Source organism: Colobus angolensis, unplaced genomic scaffold (genome assembly GCF_000951035.1).
Source record: "Colobus angolensis palliatus isolate OR3802 unplaced genomic scaffold, Cang.pa_1.0 Scaffold50, whole genome shotgun sequence".
Lineage (NCBI taxonomy): Eukaryota > Metazoa > Chordata > Mammalia > Primates > Cercopithecidae > Colobus > Colobus angolensis.
In genome coordinates, this window is record NW_012118488.1 from 2,927,471 (window position 1) to 2,940,056 (window position 12,586).

Sequence of the window (12,586 nt, forward strand, 5' to 3'; positions counted from 1 at the left end):
AACCCCCGCCTCGTGTGCCCAGATCCGAACCCGCCCCTCGACAACCTCCCTTGAGCCCTCGGTCTTCATTCCGGCCACCTTCCCCCACCCCTCCCACCTCCGGGTGGAAACCCGACCCTTTCGCGCTTCAGTAACACCCCCTCCCGCCTTCGGCGCCGCCCCTATTTCCCCTTCCCCACCCCAACCTTGCTAGATGCTGCCCGCAGGCCCCACCCATCGGTCCCCTGTCTTCTCTGGAGCCCCTTTCCTAACACAGACGAACTTGTCTTCCTTTGCCCTGCCTCTGACTCGAGCCAGCCTTTGTTTTTATCCTCCGTTTGCCTCAGATTCCCTCCACACAGTCCTTTCCCCAGGTCTAGATCGCCTCCCTCACCCAAATCTTTCCTTGAACCCCTTTTCCACTGTCCCAAAGCTGTCCACTCTTACGCCTCTTCCAGAAACACAGGCTACCTCCCCCTACTTCCCCAGTGCCACTCTGGATTGTAATATCCCACTCAGGAGCTTCTTTCTTGTATTTTCCCTCCCCCCACTCCCCACCCTTCCTGGATCATCTGTTTTACTTTTATGAAGCAAATATACTCAATTCAAATATAGGAACAAAGGCCTAAGTCCTTTCTGTGCTTATTTCTTGGGTGACTGATTTTAGATCCTATCATTTAGTGGATAATGTTTTCCAAAAGCACGTAGAATAGTACCTATCGCATAAGAAAAGGGCAGTACTCTTTAGCTGCTATTAATCCTGAAACATGTTTGACCTCCCCATGCCCCCATCACAAGCATCTTCATTTAGGTATTATTCCCCATGTTCCACATCCTTTCGTATGTAACTGTATCTACTTTTCAAGGTTGTAATAAAAATTAATACAATGTGTGTAAAGTACTTGGCACAGTGCCTGACACAGGAGGTGAACTCTGGGAGGGGTTGCCACCTCTTACTGAAACTCAGCACTCAACTCTTTTACTCCTTCAGCTATTTCAGTCATCCAATTAGCTGACATACCTTTGAGTTTGGCCAATACTTTTCTCTCCTCTGTTGGCTATTTGCCCTTTTTATGTCCCTAACCACCCTAGCAAGTCCCTAGACTTTTCCCCACCTAGAATTTTTTCTTTAGCCCCTTACTCTCAACTGATCCATTCCAGTTGGTGAGATATGACTCAGAAATCTTCTCATCTCCTATAGAAGTCCACATGTCATCTTCCAGATGGGAGATTCTCAGCGCTTTCTGAGGGTGCCTCCCCAGCCTGAAGAGATCTCTACCCTTAGTCCCCTGGGCAGGAAGACCACCATGATAGTCTTACTCCCTGCTGGCTGGCTTGCTTCATACAATCCCCTTACCAACAAGAGTCCACTGTATAGTTTATAGAATTAGTTTTTTTAGTGGAGTTGATGATGCCTTTCTAGTTACTAAAAAATCTTCATTTAGCATTCAGCTGTAGTACCTGAGAATCATGGAGGTGGGGAGTGAATGAATTGCCATGTGGGAGGAAGTGAGAGTAAGTGGAAAGTGGCTTTTCCAGGCTGACATTTGATGCCATTGGGATCTCTGATTTTTTTTTTCCCCTCTCCCTCCCCTCCCCCTGAGGAAACAATGTCCTTTTGATAATAATTTGCTCTCTGCCTGCCTGAGAAGTACTCAGCTGGGATTTCTCAGCCAACAAGACAGTACAAACACTTGCGGTACCAAGCACCACTTTCTCAAACCCTGGCCTCATTGAGGTGATAACAACTGTCCCGCCCAAGGGATTCCCCCTTTCCCCACCTTCCTCACTCCTTCCCCCACCTCCTCTTGGTGTTATACAGGGATATCATGTCCATTTATAAGGAGCCTCCTCCAGGAATGTTCGTTGTACCTGATACCGTTGACATGACTAAGGTATGTAACTTGATGGGAGTTTGGGGGTTTTGGGGAAATCGGGGGCCATAAGGTTGGAAAAGCCTAAAAGAGATTGTTCAGCTCACCTCTCTGATTACACAGATGAAGAAATCAAGACCCCAGGAGAGTAAATGGCTTGTCCAAGGTCACATAGTGAGGTGGAGCAGCGCTTTGAAGAGGTGTCTGTTATTAGTGTACCCATAGGTACTGATTGGCTTGGAAAATCCTAGTTCATGTCTGTTGTCGCAGCTTGACTATCGGGCTCTCTTTCACTCTCAAAAGTACTCCTGTTTGGATAATAAATTATATGGTCACCCTATCCATTGTACTACCCAGCTCTTCCCCCATCCCATTACTCTTGACATTAACTATGGTACTATAAATCAGATGTAGGGAAGGCTGAGATAGGGCAAGCTTGACTGAAGTGTTTGTGGTTAAAGGACTTTGTTCAGGATCCTGTCCTTACTGGTTGCGTTTGAATATCCCTTCCACCCCAAAGACGATACCTTTCTTGTCCTCCACACAGAGAGAAAGCTTAGTACATAATGTCACATTTCTCTAGCATAGATACTAGGCTTTTCTGTCACTGAGTGCTCTACCCACAGAAGTGCAGTTGCACTTAAACTGATGTTGAAAGAAACCAGATTTCTTAAACCTAATGCCGTTTAACTAAAACACATAGTTTTCTTACAGTAAATTTCTTACAGTAAAAATTCAGATTTTGTATTGTTGGTGTATCTTTTTTTGTTGTTTTAAATAGATTTCCCTTCATACTTATTTTTTTCTTTTTATGTGATTGGAAATGTTTTTCCTGGGACATCTTGTCCTCAGTCAAGTACCAGTGTTAATAGCCTAGTACCTGGGGTCCCAGAGTTGATGCCATGTTGAGACCAGTTGAGTTTACTATTCCAAATGACTGAGAACCAGAATATGACCTAGGGTCTTGCCAGGAGGGCAAGGTGGGAACTATAGACTTAGGCATTGGATTGCCACATCCTTTTCCTTTTGCTATTCAAATTCTTAGCAGACCTAAATGCTTAGGAGCCTTTGTAGAAGAAGAAATATAACTGAATCAGTTCAGGTTTTCCTCCCTTCAGGGAGGGAAATCCTGTTCTAGAATTATGGTTTGAGGGGGAAGAGAATTGTGTCATTTTCAGGGCAGCTGATTTGTTTTTTTTTTAAAACCAACAGTATTGGGGAAAGTTCTGGGGATGGTCTAATGGCTCTGAGTGGACCCTGAGTCTTGTGCTGCCTGAGCCACATCCTCCACAATAGGTTTGATCCTCTGCAGAGGAAGCAAGCAGATATCCTAGGCATCCATCACACCCCCTAACTCTGCTCTGTTAGTGGCATAGGGCTGTGGCCTCCAATCCCTTTCCTCGTCTCCTTTCATCATACTTTCCCTTTGTGCCACGTAAATGTAGGTTGGGGTTGCATCATATGCATGTTCGGCCTGGGCAAATCCAAACATATATTCAGTCAAAATCTGTGTTGATTTCTTAAAATTAAAAATGCTAGGATTATATTTTATAGATAAGCATATTATATTTTTGCACAGTGGTGTTTTATCCATTATATGTAACACTGATCAGGGAGGTCTGCACACACACCAAAAAAAACATGGTTTAAGAGAGTTTTAAGGGATACTTGAGTGATTTTGACTAGGTTCAGTTTTTGCCTTGGGCTCTAACTTTAGAAGTAACCCCTGAGTAAGATGTCATTCCACTGTAATGAGATTTCTTAAAATTCCAAATCTACATATTAGTATGAGTGAATACAAGATGTTCCTTCTGCATGGTGAGGATGTAGAACATGTGTACCAGATTATGGGCTCTGCTTCTGGTATGGGTAGTAGGTGGAGGGTAGCCAGGAGGGGTTGGGGTGGGTCGTCACCTCACAATTTTGAGATGGGGTTTTATTTTGCAGATTCATGCATTGATCACAGGCCCATTTGACACTCCTTATGAAGGGGGTTTCTTCCTGTTCGTGTTTCGGTGTCCGCCCGACTATCCCATCCACCCACCTCGGGTCAAACTGATGACAACGGGCAATAACACAGTGAGGTTTAACCCCAACTTCTACCGCAATGGGAAAGTCTGCTTGAGTATTCTAGGGTAAGAGGAGACTTTTAAGTAGCCAAGTCGGTTGTTAGCAGATAATTACTCTAGGTCAGCCTTTATCAACCAGAGTCCCTCATCTGAACTACAGAATACAGAAAATGATTGAGTGACTCTTCTCAAATCTCCTCAGGATGGTATGTGACTAGTATCATTCTAGATGCAGAGGGGAGAAGTTAATTTATTATAGTGGAAACCTTTGAGAAGTGGTTCTCTAAGAGAGTGGCCCCGAGCATCTGGGAAATTATAGCTGAGCACTTTCTGGGACCCTACATTAGACCTGCAAAAGAAATTCTGGGGTTGGGGCCAAAAATCTGGGTTTTTTGGTGGTGGTTTTTTGTTTGTTTGTTTTGAGGCGGAGTCTTGCTCTGTTGCCAGACTGGGGTACAAGTGGTGCGATCTCAGCTCACTGCAACCTCCGCCTCCCAGATTCAAGCGATTCTCCTGCCTTGGTCTCCTGAGTAGCTGGGACTGCAGGTGTGCGCCACCACACCCAGCTAATTTTTGTGTTTTTAGTAGAGACGGGGTTTCACCATGTTGGTCAGGATGGTCTCAATCTCTTGACCTCATCATCCACTCACTTCAGCCTCCCAAAGTGCTGGGGTTACAGGTGTGAGCCACCGCGCCCGGCCCAGTAATCTGTTTTTTACAAGCTCTCCAGATGATTGTGCTGCATACTCTAGTTTCAGAACCACTCTCCTGGGGTATTAAGGCCTTATTTTCTCTCCTGAACAGGTTGAGAAAGGCTGCAGGTCTGTGCCATTCAAGATTTGGGGTGTCTTAATTTGAGTCTCACGATAAGTTGCTTTGAAGACAGTGGCGGCGGCGGCGGTGGTGGTGGTGGTGGTGATCATTACGATTTCGGTTTTTTTTTGTTTCTTTTTTTTTTGTTGTTGTTTTTTGTTTTTGGTAGAGGCGGGTGTCTCACTATGTTGCCCAGGCTGGTCTTGAATTCTTGTCCTCAAGCAGTCCTCCTCTTGTAGCTCCCAAAGCACTGGGGTTACAGGCATGAGCCTCCATGCTTGACCTGATTATAGTATTTTAACAATGACAAATGTCTGAGATTGGAAATCTTTTTGTTTTTGTTTTTTTTTTTTGAGATGGAGTCTCGCTCTGTCCCCCAGGCTGGAGTGCAGTGGCACAATCTTGGCTCACTGCAAGCCCCACCTCCCGGGTTCCTGCTATTCTCCTGCCTCAGCCTCCCCAGTAGCTGGGACTACAGGTGCCTGCCACCGTGCCCGGCTAATTTTTTGTATTTTTAGTAGAGATGGGGTTTCACTGTGTTAGCCAGGATGGTCTCGATCTCCTGACCTCGTGATCCACCTACCTCGGCCTCCCAGTGGAAATCATATTATATATGAAATGAGTTTCTAGTGCATCTTCTTTCTGGATGCTTCTGAGGTTTTGCTTCATAGAGTTCCCATTTTAGTTGCCTTTGGGGTCTGAAAACTCAGTGTGGACATGTCTTCTAGCATATTTTGGATTGGTCTTTTTATAGTGGTCTGAACTTCTCTGAGGCAGAGAACACGTGCAGGTTGAAGTTGAGAAAGTACCCCCAAACTGATGATTCTGTTTTCCTGCTATCCAACATGTTTCCAGGTTTGTGTGAGGGAAGGGCAGCATTTGAAATAAACTTAGAGACATGATTCATTTTTCTAGAACTTGCTCAGACCCAGGGATATGTTCTGCTGTGATTTTGGCAGTGAAGAAGTCCTTTAAAGGAGGCTGTCCTTAAAGAAGTGCTTCATCTCGTTAGGGTACTTAATTAATTGTCTTTGCTAGTAGGCTAAAACCCATGATGGTAAAGAAATTTAGTCATTGCTTCTGTATGAAGTTTGTTCATGAAAGCATGTCTCAGAGTAGGCTCTCCCTCATTGGGTCAATATAAAACTCTTTTGAGATACCAACGACAGGACAGTGGGGTAAAAGTAGTAGGAGTGTGTTAGGTAGACAAAGAAAAGCTGTCCTGAAATTGAAAATTTGCCATAAAGAATCACAGAGTAGAAAATTCAGCCGGGTGTGGTGGCTCACACCTGTAATCCTAGCACTTTGGGAGGCCGAGGCGGGTGGATCACCTGAGGTCAGGAGTTTGAGACCAGCCTGGCCTGGCGAAACCCTGTCTCTACTAAAAATACGAAAGTTAGCCAGGCGTGGTGGCGCGTGCCTCTAGTCCCAGCTACTCTGGAGGCTGAGGCATGAGAATTGCTTGAACCTGGGAGGCAGAGGTTGCAGTGAGCCAAGATCACGCCGCTGCACTCCGGCCTGGGTGACAGAGGGAGACTTTGTCTCAAAAAAAGAAAGAAAAGAAAATTCTTAGGTGTTCCTAGTTGATTGTATTAGCTTTATCAGCCTTGTTTTTTTTTTCCCCTCTCTACCTAGAAAACAACGTTGGGCTGACTCACTGACTAAATAAATTTAATGAGAATTGACACACTTGTAAAGCTTCAGAGAGGGGTAGGTCTAGAGTTTCTGGGGAAGCAAAGCTGAAAAGAGAGAGGACTTAAGAGCAGCCCCCAGTGAAGTTACCATTAGGCATTACTCACTTGGGCTTTCCTCAGGTACCGCAGGGAAAGGGAAGTGGGCAACCAACTTGAACAAGCCAGTCCTGGCTTAGGTTGTGTTTGGCTTCCAGCTCCGGTGCCATCTCTTCAATTAATTGAGCTAAAAATAAATGTCATTAACATCCAAGCTGCCCACTCCCCCTAATACTTGGTTGGGTTTAAGAAAGAGAGGAGCAATTTTGGTATTTGATGTTTTCCATATATTATTTTCACACCTTCCACTGTCTGGAAGCACACTCTTCCTGTCCTTTGGTAGAGTTATGTAGTCTTAAAAGAATTTGACAGTCCTTGGGGGTTTGATACAAAACTGGATCCCCAGTAGCCTCACCACATGGCCTCTAACCAGATGACTTCAGTCACCTGTTTGCCTCTATGTTCAACTTCTCTCTCCCCTCACTAACTCCATCACCACCCATAAACGAGCTCTTTGAGATCCACAGAGATTAACATTTAGACAACTTTTGGAGCTAATTGCTTACCTAATTTCTTTTGTTTTGATTGTCACAACTGTTTCTAGTACAAAGAAAATCCCTTCAAAGTTACATAGCTTGCTTTTACCTATTCTTTTGCCCCCCTTGATATGAGGATTAGGCAATTGACTGATTTCTGCTGAAATCAGAACATGAGCATGAGACAGAGGCTGGGAAATTCCAGAATATTAATAGTGAAAGAGAAACTTATGGTGAGTCACTTATGGTAGTGTTGCCGGGCCCCAGGGTACTTGTTCCCTGTTCTTTCTCTGCCTCACCCTCCCTTCCTTCTGATGTGTTTACAGTACATGGACTGGACCTGCCTGGAGCCCAGCCCAGAGCATCTCCTCCGTGCTCATCTCTATCCAGTCCCTGATGACTGAGAACCCCTATCACAATGAGCCTGGCTTTGAACAGGTAAGTCCAAGATGAGCCTGGCTCTGGGGAGTAGACTAGTGTTTTTGGTTGGTTGGTTGGTTGGTTATGTTTTTTTTGTTTTGTTTTTTGTTTGTTTGTTTGTTTTTTCTGAGACAGAGTCTTGCTCTGTCACCTAGGCTGGAGTGCAGTGGTGCAATCCCGACTCACTGCAACCTCCACCTCCCGGGTTCAAGCCATTCTGTCTCAGCCTCCCAAATCGCTGGGAGTACAGGTGTGCACCACCACACCTGGCTAATTTTTGTATTTTTAGTAGAGACGGGGTTTCACCATATTGGCCAGGTTCGTCTCAAACTCCTATCCTGGTAATCCGCCTGCCTCAGCCTCCCAAAGTGCTGGGATTATAGACGTGAGCCACCATGTCCGGCCAGAATAGTGTTTTAAGAGATCTGCTTGGGAGGTTTTTTGTTTTGTTTTGTTTTGGACCTAGCACAGCCCCATGTACTACAGTTGTTGCTATAGGAAAAAAAGGCAATTGACGTGTTTTTTAGTAATGAAATTTTTTGCCGGCTATGGTGGCTCATGCCTGTAATCCCAGCACTTTGGGAGGCTGAGGCAGGCAGGTGGATCACCTGAGGTCAGCAGTTTGAGACCAGCCTGGCCAACCTGGTAAAACCCCGTCTCTACTAAAAATTAACTGGTCAGAAGTTTGAGACCAGCCTGGCCAACATGGTGAAAACCTGTCTCTACTAAAAATAATAAATTAGCTGGGCGTGGCCAGCTAATTTATTATAATAATTTGAACCCTGGAGGCAGAGGTTGCAGTAAGCTGAGATCACGCCATTGCACTCCAGCCTGGGCGACAAGCGAAACTCCGTCCTCCCTGCTCCCCAAAAAATAATAATAATTTTTTTATTTGTGACAGTTACAATAAGTATGTGACTTGGATTCCTTTACAACATGGAAGTCAGTGGAATCAATTGGAAATTAATTCTGAGCCTGCTTTGGGGGTTGTGGCATCTAGTGGGTTCTATGTGCCTGTATCCTCAACATCCCCTGAAGTTGCTCTATAGGGACTACTGTTCAGCCAGCTGTTCTTCTGGAGTTATGAAGGACTGTTGCCTGCAGAGCCAAAGGAGTCATTAGGAGTCCTGGGCAAGACTTTTTGAGTTAACAGTGCCAATGAGAAGTTGGAGAAAACTCACATTTTTCCAAGAGCATGCTCTGTGCTGGACACTACTGAGTTTTTTTAATGTAATTTCTTGTTTAACCTTCATACTATGTGAGGTTAAATATTGTTATTCCCATTTTCAAGTGAAATAATGTTGCCTCGGAGAGGTTAATTAACTTTCACAAGGACACAGTTAAAGAGCCCAAGTTCTCCCACTATTCCGATGTGCCTTCCTGAATTACTCATGAGCACGGGAAAAAGTTACAGTGATAGTCCCAAAAGAAAATGATTCCAGATAGGTGATTAGAACAGCTTAATTAATTAATTAATTTATTTATTAAGACAGAGTTTTATTCTTGTTACCCAGGCTGGAGTGTAATGGTGCAATCTTGGCTCATAGCAACCTCTGCCTCCCAGGTTCAAGTGATTGTTCTGCCTCAGCTGCCCGAGTAGCTGGGATTACAGGCACGCACCACCATGCCTAATTTTTTGTATTTGTAGTAGAGAAGGGGTTTCACCATGTTGGCCAGGCTGGTCTCGAATTCCTGACCTCAGGTGATCCACTCGCCTCGGCCTCCAAAAGTGCTGGGATTACAGGTGTGAGCAACCATGCCTGGCCAGCTTAATTTATTTTTAAACTACTACAGATGACACCAACTTTGATTATTTCTCTGTAGACCCGAACAAAGGATAACAAAATACCTTTCAAAAATGAAAAAAAAATTTTTTTTTGAGACAGAGTCTCACTCCATCGCTCAGGCTGGAGTGCAGTGGCTTGATCTTGGCTCCACTTCCCGGGGTCAAGCAGTTCTGCCACAGCCTCCCGAGTAGCTAGGACTATAAGCACACACCACCACACCTGGCTAATTTTTGCATTTTTAGTAGAGACGGGGTTTCACCATGATAGCCAGGATGGTCTCGATCTCCTGACCTCGTGATCCGCCCGTCTCGGCCTCCAAAAGTGCTGGGATTACAGGCTTGAGCCACCGCGCCCGGCTGGCTTCAAAAGTTAACTAAAATTATTCCCTAATCCATCCTTTCTCCAAACAGTCATTTCAGAAGGAGATTCTAATTGAAATAGACCTCATTAGCAGGAGCTGATTTGTAGGTCTTGTCTTTTTTTTTTTTTTGGCGGCAGACTCTCATTCTGTCACCCAGACTTTAGTGCAGTGGTGTGATCTCAGCTCAGTGCAACCTCTGCCTCCCAGGTTCAAGCGATTGTAGTGCCTCAGCCTTCCTAAAGTAGCTGGGATTACAGGCACACACCACAACGCCTGGCTGATTTTTGTATTTGTAGTAGAGATTGGGTTTCGCCATGTTGGCCAGGCTTGTCTTGAACTCCTGACCTCAAGCAGTCTGCCCACGTCAGCCTCCCAAAGTGCTGGGATTACAGGTGTGAGCCACCATGCCCAGCCTTGTGTTTTTTATTTTTTACTTCCACAGTGACTTGCAGTTGTTTTTATTTTATGTTTTATTTTATTTATTTATTTACAAGCACGCACCACCACACCCAGCTAATTTTTATATTTTTAGTAGAGACGGAGTTTCACTATTTTGGCCAGGCTGGTCTCCAACTCCTGACCTCGTGATCCACCTGTCTCGGCCTCCCAAAGTGCTGGGATTACAGGTGTGAGCTACCGCGCCTGGCCTATCAGCTGCTTTTATCAGAGGCCATGGCTCTAATTGACTGGGGTTGGTGGTAAGAGGAGAAGAGAGCACAGGAAAAAGTAAAGAAGAGGAGGCTGTACTCCCCTTCCATTCACACCATAGTGAGACCCTGTTTATATTGGCTTTCTAGACCAAAGTTGAAGTTTATCTTTTTAAAGTTTTAAGTTCTGCTTCTGATAGAGTTATTTCTAATTTTACTATTTCTTTGAGACAAAGTCTTGCTCTGTCACCCAGGCTGGAGTACAGTGGCACAGTCATAGCTCACTGAAGCCTCGAACTCCTGGGCTCTAGCCATCCTCTTGCCTCAGCCTCCTGAGTAGCTGGGATGACAGGTGCACACCACCAGTGCCCAGCTAATTTTTGTATTTTTTATAGAGACAGGATCTCACCATGTTGCCGATGCTGATCCTGAACTTCTGAACTCAAGCAATCCACCTGCATCGGCTTCCCAAAGTGTCGGAAGTACAGGCATGAGCCATCGGGCCCAGTCCTACTTCTGATTTATAATAATTGGTTCAATGATGGTGGGACCCTAGAGACATATAACAGGTAAAGGGTTAACCAGGAAGCATCCTTTACTTGTTGATGCCTAAAGGTTTTCCACACTGAGACTCTTTACTTCATTTATACCTTTTTGTCCCACCATCATTCTTTCTTTCTTTCTTTTTCTGCCCCTAAAAAGACAAGTGTTTCCCAGCCTGGGCAACCTAGTGAGACCTTGTCTCTACCGAAAAAATTAAAAAAAAAAAAATAGCTAGGCATTATGACATGCACCTTGAGTCCCAGCTACTTGGGAAGCTGAGGAGAGGAGCATCGCTTGAGCCCAGGATTCAAGGCAGCAGTAACCTCTGATCATGCCACCACTTTCCAGCCTGGACGACAAAGCAAGAGCCCGCCTCTTAAAAATTTTTTAAATAAAAGACAAATAAGCCGGGTGCGGTGGCTCATACCTGTAATCCCAGCGCTTTGGGAGGCTGAGGCGGGTGGATTACCTGAGGTCAGGCATTCAGGACAAGCCTGGCCAACATGGTGAAACCCCGTCTCTACTAAAAAATACAAAAATTAGCAGGGCATGGTGGCGGGCACCTACAATCCCAGCTACTTGGAAGGCTGAGACGGGAAAATTGCTGGAACCCAGGAGGCGGAGGTTGCAGTGAGCTGAGATCGTGCCATTGCACTCCAACCTGGGCGACGAGCAAAACTCAAAAAACAAATAAATAATAAAAAATAAAAACTTGGGACCTGCCATGGTGACTAATGTCTTTAGTCCCAGCTACTCAGGAGGCCGAAGTGGGAGGACTACTAGAGCCCAGGAGGTCAAGGCTGCAGTTAGCTATGATTGTGCCACTGCATTGCAGCCTGGGCAAGTGCAAAGACCCAGTCTCCAAAAAGAAAAACTGAAAAAACAGGATCTTACTTTGTTGTCTAGGCTGGACCCAAACTCCTGGGCTCAAGTGATCCTCACACCTCGGCTTCCTGAGTAGCTGGGACTACTGGTGCATGCCACAAGGCTTAGCAACCCTACCATCATTCTTATGTTTGGTTATTTCCCTTGTAATCTTTACTTGATAGGCCTTTCACTTCACATTCAGGAAAATAATGTGGATCTAGTTGGCTGGTTATAGGCCAAATGACCTGCAACCTGATGGTATATTTGGAGGGTGGTGGGGGTGAATGGTGTCAAAAATAAAGATGTGGTTGCTCTTCATGGATCTGCCATACAGTGGGAAAGGTATCTTTTTAGTTTGTATGACTGGCTTACATACCCCATACTAATCTTGAAGTCTCTTCCCATTGGCTTTCTTTTTGCTTAAATTTTGGGATACTCGGGTATCTGTTACATTACAGGAGAGACATCCAGGAGACAGCAAAAACTATAATGAATGTATCCGGCATGAGACCATCAGAGTTGCAGTCTGTGACATGATGGAAGGAAAGTGTCCCTGTCCTGAACCCCTACGGTATGTGTCAAGAGGGCTTGCTTGGTATTATTCTTTTGGGGCACTTGGGTAGTTGGCACCTTTGAGGAACTTTGGGGCAGAGACAGTGTTGGGCACCAGAGGGAGATAGAGAAGAAGGAAAGATGTGGTTCCTGCTTTTAAAGAACAAGTGGCTGAGGGTTACCCAAGAGGAAGTTCAGAGAGCTACTCTGTTGGAGAACGCCAAGCCTTTGGAAGAGGCAGTCCACACCCTCAGGGAGTTTCCAGTTTGATGAAGGCTTGGATGTACTTTTTTCCAGCCAAATGTGTAGAGCACTTCATAATAAACTCATTTCTTAGTGCTGAAGTTTATTTTTATTATTATTATTTTTTTTTTTTTTTGTATTTTTAGTAGAGATGGGGTTTCACTG

The 12,586-nt window shown here is 45.0% G+C and overlaps 1 protein-coding gene across 2 annotated transcripts in view; it reads left to right on the forward strand.

Annotated features, from left to right (window-relative positions):
* The first annotated feature begins 850 nt into the window (after positions 1 to 850).
* Positions 851 to 12,586, forward strand: part of UBE2Z (ubiquitin-conjugating enzyme E2Z) — an 18,251-nt gene continuing 6,515 nt past the window's right edge. For both annotated transcript variants that reach the window (XM_011959892.1, XM_011959893.1), the window contains exons 1-4: positions 851 to 1,874; positions 3,801 to 3,988; positions 7,328 to 7,439; positions 12,085 to 12,197. In XM_011959892.1, the coding sequence (XP_011815282.1) occupies positions 1,809 to 1,874; positions 3,801 to 3,988; positions 7,328 to 7,439; positions 12,085 to 12,197 (479 nt within the window). In that variant the 5' untranslated portion in view covers positions 851 to 1,808. The remainder of the gene's footprint in view (positions 1,875 to 3,800; positions 3,989 to 7,327; positions 7,440 to 12,084; positions 12,198 to 12,586) is intronic.